Source organism: Fusarium musae, chromosome 1, assembly GCF_019915245.1.
Source record: "Fusarium musae strain F31 chromosome 1, whole genome shotgun sequence".
Lineage (NCBI taxonomy): Eukaryota > Fungi > Ascomycota > Sordariomycetes > Hypocreales > Nectriaceae > Fusarium > Fusarium musae.
Genome location: NC_058387.1, coordinates 2,424,738 through 2,448,579, shown reverse-complemented (window position 1 = coordinate 2,448,579; position 23,842 = coordinate 2,424,738). Strand labels below are relative to the sequence as shown.

Sequence of the window (23,842 nt, the reverse complement as noted above, 5' to 3'; positions counted from 1 at the left end):
GACTTGGTTCTTGTCGGTGTTTGTTTCGAATTGCCTATTCTTTGAAGCGGCCGCACCGCCTACGCACCAAAGATGATAGGCGACATTCGCTCCAAGGCGCTCCAGAAGATAGCTTCGCTATCTGCGTCTAGCTCTACAACATCCTTCGACCGATCCGATCTTGACCGGTTATGTAGGGCCTGCCACGCCGGCGCGAAGAGCAAGGACTATGTCAATGGCTATCAGAATAAGAGCTCGCTAGGCCGAGTGCCTATGGTAGGTTGTTCATTGAACTTAGGGATCTAATAGTGAGTGCGTGATTGACAATTGTAGTCTATCCGCGAATTCGAGGTCTTGATCGCATTATGCAAGACAGCACCGAAAATCAAATCGAGCCAGAGCGCCCAGCGACTCTCGTACCAGCTGTTCCCGTATATTCTTGAAGCACATATACAGGTTTTCCTTCCTTCGCCATTCTTCCGAAAGATCGACCCGTCCCCGACCGAGGCTCTAGCCTTTCATGTGACAGGGGCCCTGTTGGCACTTGGCATCAACTACGATGAGCTTCAGGAGAATGTAACCGATAAGATCTGGGCCTTCGTGAACTCTTGCAGACGAGCTACCGAGAGCATCATCTCACCTCAAGCAGGGGATCCTGAGAATCCTCACCTGGAGGATGCAATTCGAACTGTGACAATTGCCGTGGCTCTGCTGGGATTTTTGGATGCGGCAGCCGCTCAGGCCGACTTCTGGAGATCTGGCGGTCGACTAGCCATGATCAAGAAAATTAGAGAATTGCTTTCTGAGCCTTTCCTTATCGCTGTGGAAACAGCACTGTCCACCATTCGCAATTGTCATAGCCAGGATCGCGAGGTTAAAGAATGGAAGAGATACCTGCGCCACTATGCCTCCTCTGGACGGCCTCTCGGAGCTATGCTTCTGCATCGCAGCTTCGCTCACCTTATTGTCTCCAGCACTTCGCTGATGGTAAAGGACCCTCGTTCTCTGCGAGAGTCTCACGTGCTGGATATCTACATTGCCCAGGGTGAAGATCTTTGTAACATCACGTCCTCTACGCTCGAAGCAGACCTCAAGACGGTTGAGGAATATGCTGCCTTGGCCATTGAGGAGATCCAGTACATCGAAGGTGGTGCGGACTTCATCCGTATGGGATCTCCTGACCAGCAGAGTCTCGCTTACGCTGTGAAGGCTGCGGCGCTCATTTCCTACTTGAACTGCGCTCTGCTCAATGAAGATGCTGCTGATACAGAGATTCTCATGAACTGGCTTCAGGAATCCCTGGATGACTCTGTTCAGATGGCTGACCCTACTCTTGCATCGGTCACGTTGCGATGTTTGGCCCTCATCTGTCAGATCTCACCATCCTTCTCGTCCAATGTCAGCCGCATCCTCCCTAGGTTCATCGTTCAGGATGCCCCACAGAAAGATATCGTCACTATAGCTTCCAATAGCTTGGCCTATGCTCTCAAAATGCTCTCGAAGGATGCTGTCATCGGCACATTGTATACCCTAGGCAACGTACTCAGCCCTGGGTCGGACCAGGCGTTTGTGAAGGATCAGATTGATGGAACGGCAAGTGAAACAGGACTTAATGCCATTTATACCAATCGTCGGTCCATTGGGAGCTCGATTTCACTACAGATGTATGGCGAGGAGGAGACTGCGATCGTTTCTGGCAATGTCGTGCAAACCATTTGTGGAATTGCTGCTGCTTTCAAGGATGAGAAAATTACCGCACTGGCTCAGTCTATGCTTCAACAGAAGCTCGAAAAGGTCAATACAGGCGTGGATGCCCGGATTATCAGTGGAGCAGCAGCTCTGGCTCTCGAGGGCGGACAACTCGAGTTTCGCTCTTTGCTCAAGTTGTTTAGTAAATTGTGCCATACTGGGGTTGTCGAAAACCAGCTGTTCCTACTGGAAGCGGTAAGTAAATATGACTTTCTATACTTTGATACTTGCTGATTTGTGTAGGTGAGAAATGCTCGCACTTTCATTTCTGCCAACCTACGACGTGACTCGCAGTTGTTTGGTATCTACTTCGAACACCTGCTTGACAGCATCATCGGACTTGGTGATGTACACTCGTTCGGACATACTAAGGAATCTGACGTACAAATGGCTGCAAAGGAGATCGCGGAACTTCTTCACCCGCTGGCAATCTTTATGTCCACGAACGATTTTGCTTTTGAGCCCATTGCCGATGACGAGACGTATTCTCTTCTTCGAGACGCTTGGTTCAACATCGTGGTTCATGGCTTTACAACCAACACAGATCGAGGCAAACAGTATATGAGAGAATTGCGCCTAATTGCTATCCACTCCCCACCTCTTGTGGCTGAGCAGCGAGGCGAGCAGGTCGAAAGTGATATCGAGCTTAATACTGTTTTACGACGTGGTATGAGTAACGATAGAGAGTCTCTGCAGAAGAAGCTTATGAGTGATCTTGTACCCTCCAAGTCCAATGAGATTAGGAGCCTCAGCTATCGCAAGGTGATCTTCTTACAAGCAGCTTATTTGATGGAAATTCTTCGAGCCGACTCAGGTGATTGCACCAAGGTTCTTTCCTATTTCCTGGAACCGAGCATGGCCAAGGGAGAGCTGAGCAGCGCCATGGAGGGTGTTGCAGCTGCTGTCATGGATAAGTATATTCAAAAGACTCAAAGCGGCACCGAACCAACCTTTTCTGCCCAGTACGCGGCCGAACAGCTCGCTACCATCTTCTGTAGCTGCTGCCATCGTATCGAACGAGTCCAACAAGCCGCCTTTGTTTGCGCAGATCGCTTCCTCCGTGAAATTCCTTCAGCCCTTTGCTATAGGTCATCACTCTTCGCACTGATCGAACTGCTCTCGCTTATGTGGTCTAGCTGCTTGGAAGCCGAGACAGATGTTTATGCTCCCAGGTCTACTTTTACGTCAGAACTTGGCGGAGTGACTGTGCAGCTTTCAGATGACTACGATTTTCGAAGATGGACAGTAGATATCCTCAACCGCAAGGCCAGGGTATGGGTCAATTCTGCCATCAATCTCTCTCCTCTCGATGTCAAGGGAATTCTGCAGACATATCTGTCGGAGTTCAGTGACGAAGGCGCTTACGGCCACGTCTCTTTGGGAAGGTCTTTTGCTCTTGAGCTCGGATCAGTTATTCCATCAACAGACAATCGTCTCCAATCCATGGACAAGATTGGCAACTCGAGTGTCAACACAGCCTCTGCCTTCGTTGCGCAGTACACAACTCGCCAAGAATATCGGTACGGCGAGACGCTTCCGGATCGCGGTACAGAACTTATGAGCTTCATGAATCACAACCGTCGCTTGTCATTTGTGCAGTCGTCTGTGAAGGAGAGTGCCAATGCCACTACTGCACTCGCTCATATCGAGGCAAGAATTCACAGCAAGAAGAGTACATCCATCACTGAAGTCCGGGATATTCTTCGTAGGGCAGCAGCACTTCTTTGCCGCACGAGCAATGATGAAGCCGCTATTGCTCACCACCTTGTGAGCATTCCATTCGCCCTATTCACCAAGCAATCCATCAACTTGGGTGTTTCCCTGTGGCTTGGTGTGATCAACGAAAACCCAAGACAGGAGTCGAGACTGCTGAATGAGATCGTCCAGCAGTGGGAGTTCTCTCTTACCCGAAAGGTCGGCCTTTTCAGTCCAACACTGAATCATGTTGACCCCTTCTTTTTGAAAGAAGAATTTGCACCCAGCGAATTGGAAGCTCTAGCCAAGAAGAAGCAGATTGTGCATGACATTCTCTCTCCCCACACTCGACTGCTCCAATTCTTTGCCAGCCATTATAATGCTACCAGGCTCGGTAGCCCTGACATCCAGAAGGTGTTCCTCCGGATGATTGATCTTACACTGGAGGCAATGAAGCAATCTGCAACTCATCCAATGGCCAGAGAGATTCGATTCCAAATCGTCTTATTTGGTCTGCGCATCCTACGCTCCAGCACCACTCTCAAGCCTGCAGCACAGTGGAGGCTCAAGGAGCGACTTCTTACGGCTGGCCTGTCTTGGTTCAGGTCTGCGCCCAAGTGGTCTTTTGGCAGTAACTTATTGCAGATGAAGACCGAGATCCGTCTTATCTCTGATGTCTTGGCGGCCCTCCAACAGGTCTCTTTTATAGGCGCCCAGACCGTCGGCAATGTCAAGTCTCTGCAGTCCAAAGAGCAGCTGCTCGATCTCCTTCTCAGAAATGAACAACTGCGCCTAATTGTCTGGGTAAACCCACTCAACAATTCGAGCAATCAGGCACTGACCCCAACTGCCGGCAAGGCACCGACCGAAGCTGCACTCTTACCACTCATTAGGACTGCGTGGTGGCAGGACCCAGCTATTGCCATTGAACTCGCAACTAGGTTTCCATTCCCTCGCCTGCAGCGCGACATCAGGTTCTTGCTTCTCACCATGCCTGAAAAGGCCATTTTCGAGCCTGAGGCTCTGCACCTGATCTTTGAGGGATTTCTTCCCGATGATGTTGCTTCACAACAACTCAAGGCAGGTTTCGTACCTTGACTGACATTGCGATACTAACGTTTCGGCAGTATTTATTGTACTGGGAGCCTGTGAACCCGGTAACAGCCGTTACCATGTTCTTGCCTGCCTACCAGTCGCACCCTTTCATTATTCAGTACGCCATGCGTGCGCTGGAAAGCCATTCTGTCGACGTAACATTCTTTTATGTTCCCCAAATTGTCCAGTCTCTCCGCTACGATAGCCTTGGATATGTCAAGCGCTATATCCTTGAAACAGCACAGTTTTCCCAGTTGTTCGCTCACCAGATTATCTGGAACATGAAGGCCAATTCGTACAAGGACGATGACGCTCAGATCCCTGACGAAATCAAGCCAACTCTCGACACGGTCATGACTCAGATGGTTGACGGTTTTGCCGCTGAGGACCGCGACTTTTATGAGAAAGAGTTTTCTTTCTTTGACGAAGTCACTGACATTTCTGGAAAGCTTAAGCCCTTCATCAAGAAGTCGAAACCGGAGAAGAAGCAAAAGATTGAAGAAGAGCTGCGCAAAATCAAAGTTGAGGTCGGCGTTTATCTTCCTAGTAATCCTGATGGTGTTGTTATCGGCATTGATCGTAAGTCTGGAAAGCCTCTACAGAGTCATGCCAAGGCTCCGTACATGGCAACATTCCGTATTCAGAAGAACAAAGGAGGCGTTTCTGAGGTGGATGAGATGATGGAGGAGAATGATGGAGAAGATCACGGAACACCAGAGAGGACTGTTGAAGTCTGGCAGTCGGCCATTTTCAAGGTCGGCGATGATTGTCGACAGGACGTCCTGGCGCTGCAGATGATTGCAGCGTTCCGAGGCATATTCCACGATGTCGGCCTGGATGTCTACGTCTTCCCTTATCGAGTTACTGCCACTGCCCCTGGTTGCGGTGTCATCGACGTGCTGCCTAACTCGATCTCACGAGATATGCTTGGTCGTGAGGCTGTCAATGGTTTGTATGACTACTTCATCTCCAAATACGGCAATGAGAACTCGCTCCGATTCCAGCGAGCCCGCAGCAACTTCGTCAAGTCTATGGCTGCGTACTCAGTCATTTCCTACTTATTGCAATTCAAGGACCGACACAATGGCAACATCATGATTGACGACGCAGGACACATCCTACACATTGATTTCGGTTTCTGCTTTGATATCGCCCCAGGTGGTATCAAATTCGAGCGTGCCCCCTTCAAGCTCACAACCGAGATGGTGGCGGTCATGGGCGGTTCAATGGAGCACCAGAGTTTCAAGGCCTTCGAGGAGCTCTGCGTGAAGGCTTTCCTGGCCAGTCGTCAGTATTGCGAGAAGCTCAGCCAGATCGTCTGGCTCATGATGGATAGTGGGCTGCCCTGCTTCAAGCCTGAGAGTGTCAAGCATTTCCGTGAGCGTTTTGTCCTTGACAAAAGCGAGCGCGACGCTGCCAACTTCATGAAACATCTCATCAAGACCAGTTACTCGAGTCACAGCACAGGTATCTATGATCAGTTCCAGCTTCTGACTAACGGCATTCCCTATTAGGGGATGGCACAAGAGGAGGGTCAGTAATGAAGACGTCTAGAGGTTTTTCTTTCTTTTTTCCCTTCTATTTTTGTTATTGTAACGCTTATCTAGTCTTCCTTTCCGGCTCTTTAAAGAGATAATACAGATATGTAGTACAATGGCTCCGCTTTCCAAAGCAACAAAGATTTTTGCAAAAACGACTTATGATACCCCCACGAAACTGCTTCGCGCTTGAATACGCTTCTATATACACCCGAGCTTTTTGGATATTATTGCAATGCCCTTTTAAATCTCTGGTGACTAGTCTTTCCGTCTCCCATACAAGCGGGGGATTTAATCCGCCTGGCCTCGGTGTGTTGTTGCACTTCGGGCTTATTTCTGTTTTGCGGCAGACCCTTTGAGCATGTGAGTCGGGGCATTGTAACTAGTATAATCAACGTGGACAAATGCTCGGTCAACGATTGGCACAGATTCGAGGAAGTATGTCAGCACCTCGCTAAGATCGTGACTGTCCTTAAGAGGTGTCGCAGCAGAAAGCACAATATCGACCTCGACGAAGAGTTTGTCACCAGCGTGATAGGCGCGCAGATTTTGAATCTGACGAATGGCAGTGGCGAAGCGCATGGTCAAGTATAGCAGCAGGTTTCGCTCGTCAGGCTGGGCGGAGAAGCCTGAAAGGTTACGGACGTGGTGTGCCGAGGTCTGACTCCAGTTGAAGATGACAACAAGCGAGAGGAACAAGCCACCGACGGCATCAAGCCACCAGATTCGTCCATAGTAGCCAACTAGGGCCAATATTAGTAGGGTTATGCCTTAAAGGATATACTATGATTACTTACTGATAGGGAATAGGATGGAACCAGTGTTGAAGATCACATCCGTCTTTGCATCCTCAGCCCTGTGGTTTGGTCAGATACGGAGTACGAATGTGGATGGATTCGCCGACTTACAATGCTCTGACACTTGAGTTCTTGACGACACGACACCAGATCCAGCAGGCACCCTTGATGACGATGGTAGAAACCATGATGGCAATAGCTGGAATGCCCAACTCAAGGATAGCATGCTCAGGGTCCATGAGGCGAGAAATACACTCGAGTCCCACTTGGCAGAAGGATGTTATCATGATGATGGAAAAGACGAGGACGCCAAGTGGTTCGAGTCTTGCTACATGTTAGCCCTTTTTCACTTGAAACACCACAAGCAATATGGCAACGACTGAGACTTACTTGCGGCGACCAACAGGATAGCTATACTGGTCTTGATGACTGGACGAGATGAGACGCGTAGTAATCCATACGATGACCGTACTGAGGAAATCAAGCACGGCATCTACCAAGCTGGCCAGGACAGACATCGAAGGGACTGAGACAATGACAACGAGTTTTCCAGCGAGTAAAATGGCATTGGCAATAAAGTTGACCCAGATTGCCAATGTCACGATTGGGTCGTCGCTGTCAATTTCAGCATCCTCCAGCCAGGGTAACAAGGGTTTGGGGCCATTGTCGTCTTCTTGGGTAACAGGTCGCGGAGGTTGCTCCTCGTCCTCGTCTTCGGAATGATCCTGACGCTGAAGAAGTGGCAAGTTCTCGGAGGAACGGAATATATCTTGAGGCGTGCGAGTAGCAGGGAGTTTTGTAGTCGAATTGCTAGCCTTGACGCTGACAGTGCCATAGGAGCCTGGAGTGATAGATGCGGATACAGGAGTTGATCCGGTGAGAGGGGGGGAGTCGGATGTGGTGGAGGGCTCCTCGTTGATGGTATCCGGGACGTCGAGTGGTCGGAATGCAGAAGCTTCAAGCTCCGCTTGGTACTCATTGAGGAGATCGTGTGGGATAGCGGAGTCGAGGAGAGCATCGATGTACAGATATTGCTGAATCAACTCATTTGTTCTCTCATAGTACTCGCGCCTGGTGGGCTTGGTTAGCTGCTGCGCGAGGCCGAGGCGCGTAGTTGGTGGCGCCATTAAGGACTCACAGTGGTTTGGACATAGCAGCCAGCTCCTCCTCAGGCTTCCAGTATTGCTCCCACCGATATCGAGGGTTGCTTCTACCAATGAGTTTGGCACTGCGGTTCTGGGGGCCGTGGAGCAATTGGGTGAGGCGACGCTCATCAGCGAGCAGCCTGCCAAGCTCATCATGGTCGTGGCGAAGTAGTCCAGTCTCCTCATCATCAGGTCCCATCCAGAAAGAGGGAGGGTGCGCGGGAACAGAACTGCTCAAGCTCTGTATGCTCTGGTGAGAGCGACTGCGGATGAGGGACTGGAGGGCGCCACTGCGCGTGCCCAGAGGGTTGTGGCTATCCTCGTTTGAGAGGAGAGAAGGGCGCCGCAATTGAGCATGGCTACCATGCTTTGAGGGAGTGCTTGGAGAGCTCATTATCGCAATAGATGTCACTTTTTCGCAGCGACTGGCGAGAGAATGGGGTGCTTAGGATGGAGGAGGCGCAATTATATATCGCGAAGAAAAATAAGATAAAACGTGTAACGAGTCAGGTTTGAAGTATTGCCAGGGTTTTGAAGCGTAGAAACAATTGCGACTAGGTAGGTAGGTAGGTAGGTAGGTGCCGTGCCTTAGTTTAGTAGTCAAAACGTTGTTTTTCCGAGCTCCCGTCTCACGAAGAAAGATAAGATTAGCCAAAAGGGACTCTGCTATTATAATGAACAAATATCAATAAAGATCCTAAAGCAGGAGCCCCTCTCCGCGTCTAGCGAGGCAAAAGAGATTTTGAGTAACTTATGGAGAGCAGAGAGATTGATTAGATCCAATGCATCAAAGCTATTCGCCCACATGCTTGCTGGAGGCTCCGCCACAGCATCCGTATGTACAGACAGAGACCTTGGCGGCCCCTTTGAGATTGGGACCCTTGGCTCCTTTAGCTGAAGGGACCCCATCGTGACGGGGTCCCTTATTCCGGAGAGGGCTTAGCCAGATCCCCTTGATGGGTCCTGCAGGTGTTTTTGATGTTTTAACGTTGAGAGAGGATCTCCCGGCATCCGTAGAGGGGCAAGAGACATTGATGCAGTTCGCGCGCGAGTGTGAGTTTCAAGACACTGAAACAGCTGTGATGTTGTTTGATACTGATGCTCTCTACCACAGGGGGAGGTCGAGAAGGATGACAATAAGGTAGGTACCTACCTACTTAGCTTGGCGTTTGGGTCGTTACCTCATCAGCAGGTGCTAGGCGCATACCTACTACCTAATGGGAACTTCTTCGGCAAGGTAATCGGCCTGAAAGCTTGGGTGAGCTCCTTCCGCTGCAGGCCTCCACTAGGTAACAGAATCAAAGGCGCCAATTCAAACACAACCAGTTCAGTTGTATCCTTTTCCATTGCACCGCTACTGAGGCAAAGCTTGATCTGCCGAGGTTTCACAGAATGTCCCGCCCGCCCCTAGTTACAGAGAAGATGGGGTAACAAAACTTGAAGCTACTGTAAATCAGTGAATACCTTAATGATATGCTTATCACTATCGCTAGGATAGATCAAGGGTCTTCTCATTGTTCATTGTCAAATATGCTCACCTATTGGTCCATGTCGTTCACATAACCAGCTTGACTCATTCCTGTTGTATAATTAGTTGCCAGCCTCATCCACAGATAGACGCTGAGGTTGGATCGCTTATGGGTGCTGATACATAGTAGGAAGGACACATTGAATGCTACTGTAACTATGGAGCAGAGATACCTTAGCAGAAACTTGTTCAGGATATTACATACTGACTCAATTGCACTGGAGAACTGCATGTGCATCCAAGCGCTGCAGCTGCCAAGACAATGAATGGTATATCAAGTCGCCATGGGCTTGCACAAAAGAGGAGGAGGTATTGGGTGGCCATGAACGAAGCAGGAAGATTGGAACCAGATTATACAGCAAGTGAGTGGGCAACATCTGGACTAAGATATTCGAGAATCTGTCGTTGCCCATCGAATCCAGTAGGTCCTGAATATGAATACTCACAATAATTATCAATGGCTGGGTTTGCCCTGTGGCTTATTAACTGTCTTCACATGCCTTTCCCTACCAATTCTCCTCACCTGAAGCATGTAACGCATCAGGAAGCGTGCCTCAGGATTGTCGATCGGCTACATCGGTACTCTCCAAGTTGGGGTCCACTATCCCTTTGTGTTTCAACAGATGTATGTACATAGAATGCAGATTGCAATAGATTGTGGGGATAGAGTCATTGCGATATGAGTCGGAAGATTTTCGATCTTAACCGCCGTGTCATGTTGCTGATGATGTTTATTGTCTTTGAATGTCTCACCTATACTGTGCGACATGCGACTCACGAGCCAACCTAGCGTATCGGGGAATGATCGTGTTGATCCGTACAGGACGCGCAATTCATGTCTCTTGACGTGCATCGACATTGTCTATGTACATATGCGATATGTTGTACGAACCCGTCATCAGAGCTAACCGGAAGAATGATCTCAACCACGGAGAACGCAGCTGAAGGAACTGGTTGGTAAATAGAGTGACCTTCTCAACAAAGAACTGGGTGGTGGAGCCTTACAAGATAAAGATTGGCAGTGATAACGAAACATTCAGATTGTGATCCCATATTGTTACTGTTACCTGGGCCAGCAAGTCAATAGATGACTGATGGGGCGGAAGAAAAGAGCGAGACAAGGGCTGCACGGTTAATAATTGCACATTTGTGAGATTGTTTGCTGACGTGACAGCCTATTGATCTTGAACAAAACTCCGGCCAAATACGCGCTTCTTGAAGACGACGACGACAACAACACGAGAATCGCAAATCGCAATCACAGTCCCCAGTTCTGTGGAGAATCTCAACATCTATACGAAGTAATACAGTGAAACTCGAAAGGAAAAAAGAGAGGGGCTGTGACAAACCGGCCAAGAACAAGCTTTGAGTCGGTGTTGGATCGGGTGATGACTCTCGATTTTTGTGTGCCTGCAATAATAGTAACTGTAACCCAACAACTGGGTGATCGACCACGTCTTAACGCTCAAGGCGATCATTTCAGCAGCTTGTGGCGTGAGACGATGGAGCCGCGACGAGGGAACCCAGCCTTTGGCTAAAACTGTGGGCTCCTGAGCCAGAAATAATTCGAGAATCAGCATTGGACGGACACACTGCAAACGTTTGCGGAAAGTTTGGCTGTAAATAGCCGTCAGCAACAAATGCACCATGAGCTCAGCCATGATTCATCCATCCACATCGTCAATATTGCCTCCCTTGCTTTGCCGTGCTCTGCCTGGTTTCTTAGCCTCAAGCCTTGAGGTATTCCATCCGACCCAGCCCTGTCCATACTCCGTGGAATAACGGGAGAGCAAAGTTGGCGTGGCACGGTTCACAGCAGATATTCACTCGTATGTATCCGTACAGTACACGAGCTGCTGCGTACCGAGGAGCATATTGCATTGCGGTTCCTCGATGGCAGTGAAGCCGTTTGAATTCCGAGGCACTGGGCACCGATGGTATTAATCTCCTCCTTGTGCTACAGCCAGTCTTGAGTGCTAAAGTCCATACGAACCACCTAGCCATCTCACATATCCTGTCTGTCTCTCCACGGTTAGGCCCCTAATAAGAAGCATTGGCCAAGCTTTGATCTAAAAAAGACCACCCCGATCCACTCGGCGGACAGGGGCTAAGAAGGAAAAAGGAGGGCCCTCCCACTCGGTCTGAATTTTTTTTCAAAAGAGTGATGATTTTCAACTGACGAGCCGCGTACCTGAACTTGACCTGATCAGGTTTGAATTTCTGTGTCGATGAGTTTCCTAGTACCCGATTAGGTTGCATACATGCACAGTGCGAGAGGCGACGTTCAAAAGAATTGATTGAGTTATCTTCTCAATGCCTGGATCTCGGCTCCTTTCCAAGTTTTGCCTTGGTCCTGCAAGTGAAAAGACGTCGTGAAGCCCGAGTTCTTGTTCGTGAGATCGTCAACTCGGCTCCTCCTGTAGATCAACGACGTCAGCGAGGAACAAGGGCATGTTTGGAAAAGATCAAAAATCGAGTGATATCTAAAATGGGAATGGAAATCACATCACGAAAGCGAAGAGCATGGTCATGGTCATGGTCATGGCCAAGGTTAAAGTGGAGGAATATGTAGAAGATCCTCTCTCATCCATGAACACAGGCAGCAACAGGCTCATATCATGTGGAATTCTCTGCTCGCTGCTCGGCTGTCGTGGATCGTGGTGGGGAACGACCCCCCTGTGCCCGCAACCCCAAGCCCGTAACTCTGCAAGCCAGAGCCCAAAGCTCCAGGGGTCTTGAGAAGGGAATGGAATGGAAAGGGTCACGGCCAGGACGGGAACGGCGCAAGCGATGCAGCCAATAATTGACTAATTCAACTCTCTTTGAGATCCAATATCCGAAGGCCCCGGGCAGTTATTGTCTTGTACTATTATATCTGATGCTCGAATGCAATAGAATAGAGTCAACAGACGAATGTCGAGTCTCAGTCAATGACAGAGATAGTTGTGAGTCGATAAATGCCAAGCAGAATCAAGCATTGAACCCTTATCTCCACAAGAACTCCAGTATTTCACTTTAGTCTAGGCAATGGATATACTGTGCGCGTATTGAATAGAGATTGCAGCCATGCCTTGGTTGGGAGAAGAAAACACAAGGGGTCGTCAACATTGATTGTGAATATACATATATACATATATATAACTCATCACTTAGATTTAGTCGATCGATTTGTGCTAAAGTGCAGAACTGCACTCTGATATTGGGCATCCTACCTAGTACAGTTGCCAGTCATTATCAATGACAAAAATAACCGACTCTTGGTAGATGATGGAAGGTCCCCTTGTACGGATATCGTGTCGTGCGTTGCATAGGAAGTCGACGGAAGTCTCCATCATCGAGAAGAAGTCGCGTCAGCAAAACAATGGATGCGTGAAACGTTGAAGCCCGGTACCATAACCCATTGGCTCATCATACGCCCAGTTCACCCAGCGTCGGCCGGGCTTATGTAGACTGTCTCACGAAGAAAAGATTCATGCTGGCTTATCCCACATAGCTCCCATCTGCCACACATCCCCAAGGCTGAAGGGATTTCCAGAAATGGCCATGATCATGGTCTAAATGCAAGCAACAGCGCTATTGAGGTTGTTAGTTGTGTCTTAAATGCCACGCAATTTCCCCCTGCAACTAGTGTACCGGCTTCTTGATATGTCCGGCTTAAAGTGCAGCATTTCATCATTAATGTTCCTGCACCTTGCGGCTTTGAGGAGGTGCGGTAGCTGAATTATCGGAACTATAGCCTTCGCGGGCTTGCCCGTCCAGGCTTGGCCCGCGCCTCTTTTTAGATGAGCAAGCCTCAGTATCAGCTCTTGATTATTGATGCCACTCCAAGAAATAAGGCTTTGAGATATTGTTTCGGATGTCTTGAGACAATCGTGTTCTATTGGACATACGTCAAGCCATGTCATGCTTTGATCTGCCTACATTTGCATTCGTAGCATCAGTTGTCGTGAAGGTCTGATCTAGGGCCAGCTGAACCTGTACAATGCCGCATGCTCACTCTGAAGTTCTGGATGCTATTGGCGAAGCCTTGGCCGCGGCTCTGGCTCTCATTCTGATTCAGCGGTGACCGTGCCTCCTAAGACAAGGGCTGCCTGTTCTCATGGAGCAACGACGCTAGTGAGGTGGTAGTCGGGAAAGGATACGGGCTAGGACGGGCTAGATGAACGGGCTGTGACGATGAGTCTACAGGGACAATTAACTTGAGCCCTCTGTCTACGAATAGTCGATACCTATTCTGATGCAATGGAGATGATGTAAGTATGTAGATTCCTATTCCACGGAATTTCACTTGATGACAGTTGCCGGCTTTTGACTTGAGTTGATCGAAAGTTTGTCATAGCCACAACAGCTGAGCTGTTGTCTACGTACTACCTACCTTATGAGTTACTCACCTCGGTTGTTCTATAAACCGCTCTTTTGTCCATACTCTTCTATATAGGGATCGCAACGTTATGATATGAAATCAAATCGAATCAAATAGCATCGCGTCGCAAAAGCAACCCATTCCACATTCGCCCACTGGCTCTGAGAAAAGCGTCTCTTCTCTCTATCGAGACGGAGGCCGTGTGCTGTCCATGGGGGTTTAATAGAGCGCGCTCTTTCAATATTTGCACTGTGCAACCCCCAACCCCCGTCTAGGTCCCCTTCGAGGTCTGTCTGTGCTTGGCCGTTCACTTATCCATGGCCCTAAATATCCATGTCGATTGGATTGAATTGGATCCATGAACTGTACTGACTGGTGCTGTTTGTACTGTAGCATGTACCTATCTATGTAGCCTGTCGGGCCACCACTGAATTGGTCAAGTCAGGTCTAGACTGGACTCGCTTCTGCTCGTTCGCCATCTTTCTCTCGTTCAAACCTCACCACCACCACTCGCTTCTTCCCCCCCTAATCATCTCCGCTTCCTTAACTTTTTTACTGTTGCGTTTCTGTCGTTGACGTTAGCCGCCTGTCAAGTCTTATTCAATAAGTCTGTCTCTGCCCATCGAAAAGAGAGACTCTGAGTCGATACGAGACGACTTAGACTGAGCCTCTATCGTCTTACCTTCTATACATACATTACATACTTTCACTCTCGCTCTCGCCTTTGCCCGACCGTCTTGTTCCGGCTTTAACCAGCCACTTTTTACTCCTAATACAAATCGTCTTTCGTTTCTGGAGATCATAATGTGAGTCTCAACTGTCTTTGCCTTGGATCAATGACACATGCCTCCAACCACCCGGATTATATGCTTCATCTCTGGAACTTGTCTCGACTCTCTTCCATTCCGACAAAGCTTCCCGTCTTGTCGCCGATCCTTTATTATACCCACGGCTGTATTTGCACTGCTTATTGCTGCTACTCTGCCGCTATCTTTCCCGCTCAATTCTTTTACGTGCTGTGCCTTGAACAATTGCGACAACTTTCAGTGCATCATTTGTCACCAACACCAGCTGACCGGCGCCCCCTCGATCATGCAGTTATCCGCATCCATCATACGCATCTTGTTTGCTTGACACCGTTCGGTTCGAATACCCTCGCTATCGTTATCAAACGCCGCATCAACGCACGACCTGCAGTCTTTGTTCCACATCTTCGTTTCGTTTTCATATTACCAGGCTCAAAACGCCGCCGTATATCGATCACTAAAACAGTACCAACAACTCCAGCTCAGCTCGGACCGTTCCGAGTCTCTTTTATGGGTTGTATCTGATCCCAAACCGATATTCTATTATTATACCTTCTACATGCCTAGATTTGGTGTTGCGTTTAACAGGCGGAAGTCAACCGCAACCTCGGAGGATTTTCAGCATGCTTCAGTAACACCAGAGCAATCGTCATTCCGAGTTATTGAGCGCAGCGACCCTGCGCTCGGCAAATCATTTGACGGAGGCGCCAGAATGGCCAGGAACTCTGGTCATCACATTCCTAAGCCTAGTCACCTGGAACTTGAGACTGAAGATAACATGTTTGCCGACCTCAAGAGTGGCAACAGGTGAGTTTTTCCCTCGATCCCCCGCCTCCTCCCTCCTCTGCCTGTGTGACTCGCCAAGGAATGTTGCACGGCTGCCGTTGGTTCTGGAAAGATAAAAATAACACATCCTAAGTCATGCATCATGGCGCTGACTCCTTTCCAGGGGAAGTGGGGCCTCTAATACGACCAAGGCCACATCAACTGATACCTCATCAAGGCACAGCAATGCCTCAACTGCTCCGTCTTCTACGAATCTCGAGAGCCAAGACGATCCCAAACATTCGCATTCACAGAAGAAGAACTTGCACGAGATCGCTCCTCGACCTGGTGTAAAATCCAGCGGGTCCGGGTTTCTGAACCGAGCGGGTCGAACATTTTCTTTTGGGGTTCAGAAAAAACATAGCGCGTCCTCCCCAAAGATTGATAATAACGAAATCCCTCCCGTTCCAGCCATTCAACAGGATGCTTTTGGTGGAAGATCTAGAGGCTTGACCGAATCGACAACCAGCACTGCTACACCGCCAAAGTTAGAGATGGAGAATGGGGGCATGGATATGGGAGGTGATTTCGGCTCCATGTTCTCGTCCTTCGACAAGAGAGCGAGCGTCGCTACCATGAGGGCTGACGGTTCCGCGGCTCCTCGCTCACTTACCAATAACCGATCCATCCAGCCGCCCCCTCTGAGTATCAACAAGATCACCAAAGTTGAGCCTGGCCCTGAGTCGTGGCACAGCCGCAACGAAGACGACAATCTTCTCGGATCTCAGCCTGGGACCCCTGAGCTCGATGATATGCCACCCCCTGTTCCGCGCCACCAGAGTTCCTTCAAGACGTCAAACCGGCCGTCCGATATCATTGAGGATGAAGACGCAAAGTTGCTACAGGATTCCATCGCTGTCGGAAGGTTGCTTTCCGAGTCCAGTAGCTCCAACCCCCCTTCCGGCCGTTACCGACGAAACGAAGATTCCTTCTCATCGTTCGAGAGGAAGCCTCTCAACAGCAGCTTCAACAGAGGAGACGACAATTTGTTCGAAGGAACTTCCGCTCACTCTTCGCGCATCACCAACCGTTTCAGTTCTCGAGCTCCTAGCCCACCACGGAACAACAAAGTCATGACCCCGGCCCAGTTCGAAAGATATCGAAAAGACAAGGAGCGTCACGACTCGAGTGATGGAGTGATGCAGTCAGCCCCCAACGATGACGATGACGATGAAATCAATTATGATGATGATGAGGACGAGATCGAGAAGTCGAAGCAGCAAGCAAAGCAGAGGAGAAAGCAGGAGGCTCATATGGCAGTCTATCGACAGCAGATGATGAAAGTCACTGGAGAGCAGCCTGATATGCAATCGCATGAAAGGCCCGGGCTGGCCAGCTCGATGAGTGCACCCCAACTTCACCTCATGAAGACACCATCTCCCGGACCCCCGGCAGGTGCTTCTGACGAGGATGACGACGAGGAGGTTCCTTTGGCCATTCTGCAGGCTCATGGCTTCCCCAGCAAGAACCGACCACCCGCTAGACTCAGCACCATGGGCTCCAACCCCAACCTGCGAGCATCAACCCAGCTGGCGCCCCCAAGACCCGGCTCAGCGATGGGCGAGAGCAGCAGTCAAAACCAGCGCCATTCGATGCTGCCTGCATTCGCCCGCGGTCTTCCTCAGGACCCATTTGTTGGTGCAGGTATCGCAAAGCCTGCTATGCGGGAGTCGCTTACTTTCAGTGGCGGCCTTCCTGCCTCAGAGTCTCAGCATTCCTTGCCCCCTGGGGGGTTGGTTGGCGTGATCGCCAGTGAAGAACGTTCAAGAGCTATGCGCCGCGGCGGTCCAAACGCAAATAGCCAAAAGTTCGTTCCTGGCATGAATGGGCCCCAAGGACCTCCTTTCGACAACATGCCCCAAGGCGTCCTGAACGGCATGGGCGGCATGTACAATATGCCAGGTATGGGCATGTCTCAACAACAGATGCCTATGCCCATGGCGCCACCACAGCTCACTGTGGGAGACCAGGCACAGCTTCAAATGACACAGCAGATGTCACAGTTCATGCAGATGCAAATGCAGTTTATGCAAATGATGGCTACCAACAACCAGCAGCAGCAGCAGCAACCCGGGATGATGCCAATGATGCAACCTTATGGAGGACTCTCTGCCACACAATCTATGAACGACCTCTCTTCTCGCCACTCAATGATGCTTGAGCCAGCTTTAGAGCCTCCCCGCCGTATGGACGCCGGAATGCGTACCATGAGCATGGTAGCGCCACCCTCAGGCGCTCCCTTCCTGCCACCACCTGGCGGATACGCTGGTTCGATTCACGGCATGGCCCCTATGGGATACACTCCGTCAATCGCACCATCCGAGCGAAGCAACATTGGTCTTCCCGGCCGATATCGCCCAGTATCCCAAATGCCGGCTGCTGCAGCCCCCGATCCCCACCGACGAACCAACACCATGTCTGGAGCGCTGGGTCGCTGGGATGACCCCAAGGGAAAGTCTACTATTAACGTTGTAAGCGCCACAGGCGACGGTTCAGATGATGACGACGAGGAAGGGTGGGAGGCGATGAAGGCCAAGCGAGACAAGAAGCGCAGCATGTGGAAGTCAAAGAAGGGACTGGGAAGCGATTTTGGAACCATGATATAATTTGAAGGGTTAGTGGGTGTGGAACTATTACAAAAGAGAAGGAGGTAAGATTGGTTTATATGCTCTATTTTTGCATCTGGATATCCATGGGTTGAAATACTCAACCACCGAGTGGAGAGCCACATACAATTGTATATTCTAGAAGTGCTTTTCACCCGGGCGTCGTGGGGAAAGATATGATAAGCGCCGGCTCATTAGGACTGAGACTGGCGCATGATAGAGACATCTTTATGCGGTAATTGACTAATTGGGAGGTCATTTCGGAATGGTATTCATCTGTGGCCCGAGTCATGCTTTCATCGGTCCGTTGACAGACGCAAAGATTATCCACGCCTTGTCCAAAATGCGATATTTTATCATTTGTCATGCACGTTGCTGTTTTAACCATCAATGGTGCCATTGGCCCACTCCTTTCTCTTGACACCCATCTCGACAGCAGCAAGACCCCAATCCTCTCCATGGTTGTGACCCTTACCGTCAACACCGGCACGAGCCTTCGCTTGGTCCTCGGTCAAAACGGTCAAGACGCCAAGAATGACGGGAACGCCAGTGTCGAGCTGGACACGCATAAGGCCCTGGCAAGTTGACTCGGCAATGTACTCAAAGTGCATGGTCTCTCCCTTAATCAGAACGCCGACAGCGATGATGGCATCAAAGGCGCCTGAGGAGGCGGGAAGAGAGGTGAGATCGGTAGTGGACGAAGCCAGAAGATCGGTTGCCGAGGGACCGCCAGTTGAGGTGCCCTGGATTTGAGAAGCGGAGAACAGGCTAGAAAATGGCAATACGTCAGCGACTGGGCATCAATAGGTACAATGGAATGGGGAGGTTACCGCTGGACGGCAATGGGAAGCTCCCAGGAGCCAGGGCAAGATTGGATGACAATATTGGACTCCTTGACGCCAGCTGCGAGGAGCTTCTCCTTGGCACCGGTCACAAGAGGGTCGATGATGGCTGAGTTCCAACGAGCGTGGACAATGCCGATGCGCAGGCTAGAGCCATCGTGGTGTTGCGGAGAAGGACCCTTAAGAGACATCGTCGGAATTTGAGATCGAGATCAAGTCGGATGCTGCGACGGAGGAGTTTCTGTATGTCGGTAATTGGGATGTAGCTGTCGCAATCAATTGAGATGGGTACCTTGGGTTACCAAAAGACGAGGTTGGAGGATGGTTTAGGTTTATGAAAGGAAGCTTACCTTAGCAATGGATGGTTTCTATCCGCCATCCGCCCGCCAGAGACAACGCGGGGCTACTCACAGCGGGGCTGAATAGTCACGTCACAGGGGAACAGGGACAGAATGATGCCCTGGACGCTCCCGTTGGATAGGTACCTACAGAGATGGAATGCAGGGACTGGAGGTACGTACCTTGATCGGACCTTTCTAACCTCTTGGCGGCAGCTGGTGTGCATCTTGCGTGTGTGATGTGTTAGTCGGAAGGAAGGACTAAAGGGGGAACTAAGGGAAGAGGCTGAATCACCTCCTTCTTCAAAGAATCTCTCTATGTTCTTGAATTGTACCTATGGAAGGCAGACGAGAATCACCACTCGTCTCAATTGTTTTTCTTCCCTTTCATCTTCCTCTTCTCCAACACCCCCTGCTTGAATTCCCCTTGTTATATAACTCCACCAGCATAATATCCACATGATCCGTGTTAGTCTCTCGGGCAACCAGATGCTGTGTCTTAATGCAGCATAGAAACTACCTGGGAAATTCATATCTCAATTTCATCTTCAAGCCATCTCACTATCGCAATGTCAATAGCCGCGTTGCCGCCATCTTCAGCACACCTCCTAAGGTCCTCATCCTCGCTTCCAGACCCCCTCTCCATCGTCAAGGAGCTTGTTGATAATAGTATTGACGCGGGCGCCACATCTATCGAAATCACGGTTGCTCCCAACACCGTCGACAGAGTTCAAGTCCGAGACAATGGTTGTGGGATACAGGTGGACGACTTCAAGTCACTGGGGCGTCGGTCTCATACGAGCAAGCTCCGAAACTTCGACGAACTTCATTTGAAAGGCGGCGAGACACTTGGTTTTCGTGGCGAGGCTCTTGCTAGTGCCAATTATCTGGCTACGATCAAAATCACAACTCGAACAGCCCAGGATCCCATTGCATCACTACTTCTCTTAAACACAAAATCAGGCGGAATTAGCAGCCAACAGCCTGTTTCCGCTCCTGTCGGAACAACCGTCCAAGCTTTGAATTTGTTTCAAAACCTTCCTGTTCGGAAACAAAATGCTATCAAAGTGAGCCGAAAGACCCTAACAGATGTCAGACGACTCCTAGAGGGTTATGCGATCGCCCTTCCACACATCAGACTATCATTCAAAGTACCTGGTAGTTCAATCCAGCCGTGGCTTTACACACCATGCTCAGCACCAAGCACGCGAGAGGCGATCACACAAGTGTTTGGTCACACTCTTACAACTCAGCTCGTGGCGGTGTCATCAGACTCTCACGCTGGAACAACCTCAACCGAAGTACAGTCCAAAAATCTGAAAATTGTAGCCTACTTACCCAAGCCTGACCCTGATGCCAATATCATCAAGGGGAAGGGAGCTTTCATCTCGGTCGACTCACGACCTATTTCATCATCCAGAAGCACGGGAAAGAAGCTAGTTTCTATTTTCAGATCGAGTATTTCCGCAGTTCTAAACTCACCTGAGAAATCGCGAGCACCCTCCAACGCATTTATGCAACTCAGCATTCAGTGTTCACCTGGATCGTATGACCCCAATACAACACCCTCGAAAGATGAACTTCTTTTCGTGGATGAACCAGCCGTCCTTAGCTGTTTCCAGAGACTCTGCGATTCTGTTTACACGAAGAAGTTTTTGGGTGACAATGAACCTCAGCACAAGCTGGTGGCGTTAGAGAATAGCCTATCGCCTCTGCCATGGACTTCGAATACGGTTGAGACAAGGCTAAGAGACGGAGCACATCTTGATGGCATGGAAAAAGAGCTCTTGTTGACCGACCAGGAACTTGTCGCTTCTCTGAGCGATGAGCCTGAGAGAGTTCTTGGTGGTACTGACGTATCTGGAAGTGGCGAAAGGGGTTCTCACGCCGCTTTCACTGTTCCCACTTCATCCAAGAAAACCTCACGATCGGGAAACCTGGATGGGACAAGGAGTCCTAAGAAAGCCCCAGCAGTTCGGGATATGATGAGGACACGATTAACAGTCAATCTTTCACGAAGGGAAACCGCTTCGACCGACCTGGACGGCACAGAAGAACTAGTTCCTGTGCATGTTACACCTCGACGGGCTGGCACTCCTCCTATCCGAGATGAATTGCAATCAAACCCTCAACGTCGAGGATTGGCTTCACACCGTCATTTCGGCAACATTGATGACTATTTTCGCCCATCAAGGGATGAGCCGATCCAAATCGCAACAGACGAGACTGCCACGCCCGAAATCCCTCGCACAAGAAGTTATTTGACGAGTGCCTCTCATCGTCGGCGCCTTCCGCTGAAGGAGCTGTCAGAATCACTCCTCAACCTATTCCGAGAATACGAGGAAGAAGACTACGAAGACGAAAGTGATGATGAGTCCACATCCGACCTTCCATTTGCTGAGCCATATGCCGTTCCATCTCCTCACACATCTCCACGTCGTGAGACTCCTTCTTTCCTAAGCCAGCCTTTCAGGCCTCTCTTGGGACAGCAGTCAATCCGCAATTCAATGCCAGACTTGCAATTAACACTGCCGGCAAATCTGCAAACACCGCCATCATCAGATCCTACTGGTGCCGATCACTCAACTCGTCGTAATTCTCGTCGACAATCCACCAACAATATCTTGGCCAGAGCCCAGAGGTCTTCTCGAGGTAGTCTGATACCGTCAGTCAATGGACGAAGCGGTGATGGGTTAAGACAAAGCCGCTTTCTCCCTGGAAGTGGTCCCACAGCATCCAACGGCCGACGTCGATCGGACCAAGTTTGGTATGGCAATGGACTACTTAACCGCAGAAATCCACCGATAAGCAACAGCCGTGACGAGTCGGACGCACATCTTAAGGAAATGTTGCACAATAGTCATGCGAACTCTAGAGGCCAGGAAGGCTAGCCTCCTTCTAGCCCTAGAGAATTCTCCTCTCAGGCCTATGCGCAATCTTGGTTGTCCGCTCAAGTACCACACAATCATCTAACCCCTCGAGGAGGCACGAAGGATTCTGAACGAAGGCCACAAGCCACATGGTCGGGCGAAGAAGCTGCTGGTGGGTACAGCCCAGCACCGCTAGATCATATTCATGACCAGCACAAAGGGGGATTCGACTCGAAATCATTCAAGCGACAGCGACGCGATTCAAGCGCTTCAAGCGTTTCAACTTCAGAAAGCGTGGGGTGGGATTCTAGACGCCTTCTCATGAAGCGACAGTGCATCCGTGCAAACGGGGGGAGGTTGAAACGCATTGCGTCGACAAAACTTCCACTTGAAACAATATCACGAAACGATTCCACGCTGAATCTCTCAGTCAAGATCGAGGTTCGAATGTGCGAGCTACAAGCTGCTACTCTTGAGTTCGTGAACTCTGGTCGAGCTACGAAGCCAGGCCTGGCCCTACAGTTCAGGAACATGGATGAGGTTGAAGAGGTTGACAGGCGATTGAGACGAGTTGCAGAGTCGTGGCTGAAACGAAACCCATCTATCACGGTGGAGTACACGCTTCGATCTGAAGTGAAGGGTAAATCGAAGGCGTAAAGCGTCTTTGTTTGGGCTGCGGGCGCAACAATGTTTTGGGAGGAAGCAATCATGGTGTTCATTCATTCGTATACCGTTAATTATAGGGAACTTGGCGGAAAGGGAGGAGCGCTTGCTTGTGGAGATTACTTATACGACTAAGCGACTAAATTGACGAGGCTAGCTAGTTTGCTAGATTCCTGGGCTACATGGTCAGCCTGCAGAAGATAGTTAATGAAATTGCACTAGGAATTTAAAGCTGAACCTGAGGATGGTGTTTGTGTTGGATCTAAGACAACCCCGATGCAGCTAGTAGCATCTGCTGGGAGCCGCAGTTAGATATTATTGCAACTACTTTAGTTAGTCATTAATCCTGAAACGTAAGTTCTTTATTAGTTAGGTGGTATGCAAAGTATACTGGTAAGCTAGACAAGCCGCTTCAAGATGAGGTATTTATAGAAAGCACGCCAATAAGAACAAGAAACATCAGCCCAGAAGGCGATCATAGCGGCTAAAGTGTTTGGTCGTTTACAGGTCCCGTTGTAGCTTATTAATCGTAAAACCAGCAAATCTTAGATACAACAAGGCCACAGGGTAAGTAAGTATGTATGGCATCAAAGCTGGTACATGTCTGGTGATAGAGCCAAAAAGTTCCGAGGCAGGCTACATAGATCTGCGTGTGCCTGTTGGCCGGCCGCGTGACCTCCTCCTCCTCCTCCTCACATCACTATCAGAGAATAGGATCTACGAAATGTCATCAACGGGGAGCAGGATATTTCATGCTCTAATGATGGGCGGATGATTTTTGGGTGGGAGACTGAGACTGTGTTACTGGCGAGAGGGTGTAGTTGAAGTGTGAGGGAGAGGGTTCAGGGGTCTAGATCATTGATGGAACCCTATGATGGCCCAATGATGAGCTGGCAAACCATCGAGATGGCGTTTGGAACGATCTCGCAATGGCAAGCAAGATAAAACATGAGATATTGACATGGTAATGATGCGGCTGGCTTGGAATTTGCTAGAAGATATC

The 23,842-nt window shown here is 49.8% G+C and overlaps 6 protein-coding genes across 6 annotated transcripts; 3 read left to right on the top strand and 3 right to left on the bottom strand.

Annotated features, from left to right (window-relative positions):
- Window positions 1–72: 72 nt before the first annotated feature.
- J7337_000734 (uncharacterized protein) lies at window positions 73–6,032 on the top strand (the record flags this gene model as incomplete). The annotated part of the gene is made up of 4 exons (XM_044818482.1): window positions 73–255; window positions 313–1,923; window positions 1,972–4,512; window positions 4,551–6,032. The coding sequence occupies 4 exons, from the start codon at window positions 73–75 to the stop codon at window positions 6,030–6,032; spliced, it is 5,817 nt and encodes a 1,938-aa protein (XP_044686184.1).
- Window positions 6,033–6,386: 354 nt separating this feature from the next.
- J7337_000733 (uncharacterized protein) lies at window positions 6,387–7,140 on the bottom strand (the record flags this gene model as incomplete). Its single annotated transcript, XM_044818481.1, has 3 exons — window positions 6,387–6,799; window positions 6,854–6,912; window positions 6,965–7,140. The coding sequence occupies 3 exons, from the start codon at window positions 7,138–7,140 to the stop codon at window positions 6,387–6,389; spliced, it is 648 nt and encodes a 215-aa protein (XP_044686183.1).
- A 99-nt stretch (window positions 7,141–7,239) lies between these two features.
- Window positions 7,240–8,392, bottom strand: J7337_000732 (uncharacterized protein; the record flags this gene model as incomplete). Its single annotated transcript, XM_044818480.1, has 2 exons — window positions 7,240–7,924; window positions 7,992–8,392. The coding sequence occupies 2 exons, from the start codon at window positions 8,390–8,392 to the stop codon at window positions 7,240–7,242; spliced, it is 1,086 nt and encodes a 361-aa protein (XP_044686182.1).
- A 6,862-nt stretch (window positions 8,393–15,254) lies between these two features.
- On the top strand, window positions 15,255–18,126 carry J7337_000731 (uncharacterized protein; the record flags this gene model as incomplete). The annotated part of the gene is made up of 2 exons (XM_044818479.1): window positions 15,255–15,502; window positions 15,645–18,126. 2 exons carry the CDS (start codon window positions 15,255–15,257, stop codon window positions 18,124–18,126), a joined length of 2,730 nt encoding a protein of 909 aa, XP_044686181.1.
- Window positions 18,127–18,506: 380 nt separating this feature from the next.
- J7337_000730 (uncharacterized protein) lies at window positions 18,507–19,159 on the bottom strand (the record flags this gene model as incomplete). Its single annotated transcript, XM_044818478.1, has 2 exons — window positions 18,507–18,894; window positions 18,957–19,159. 2 exons carry the CDS (start codon window positions 19,157–19,159, stop codon window positions 18,507–18,509), a joined length of 591 nt encoding a protein of 196 aa, XP_044686180.1.
- Window positions 19,160–19,875: 716 nt separating this feature from the next.
- Window positions 19,876–22,833, top strand: J7337_000729 (uncharacterized protein; the record flags this gene model as incomplete). Its single annotated transcript, XM_044818477.1, has 2 exons — window positions 19,876–22,165; window positions 22,607–22,833. 2 exons carry the CDS (start codon window positions 19,876–19,878, stop codon window positions 22,831–22,833), a joined length of 2,517 nt encoding a protein of 838 aa, XP_044686179.1.
- Window positions 22,834–23,842: the final 1,009 nt, after the last annotated feature.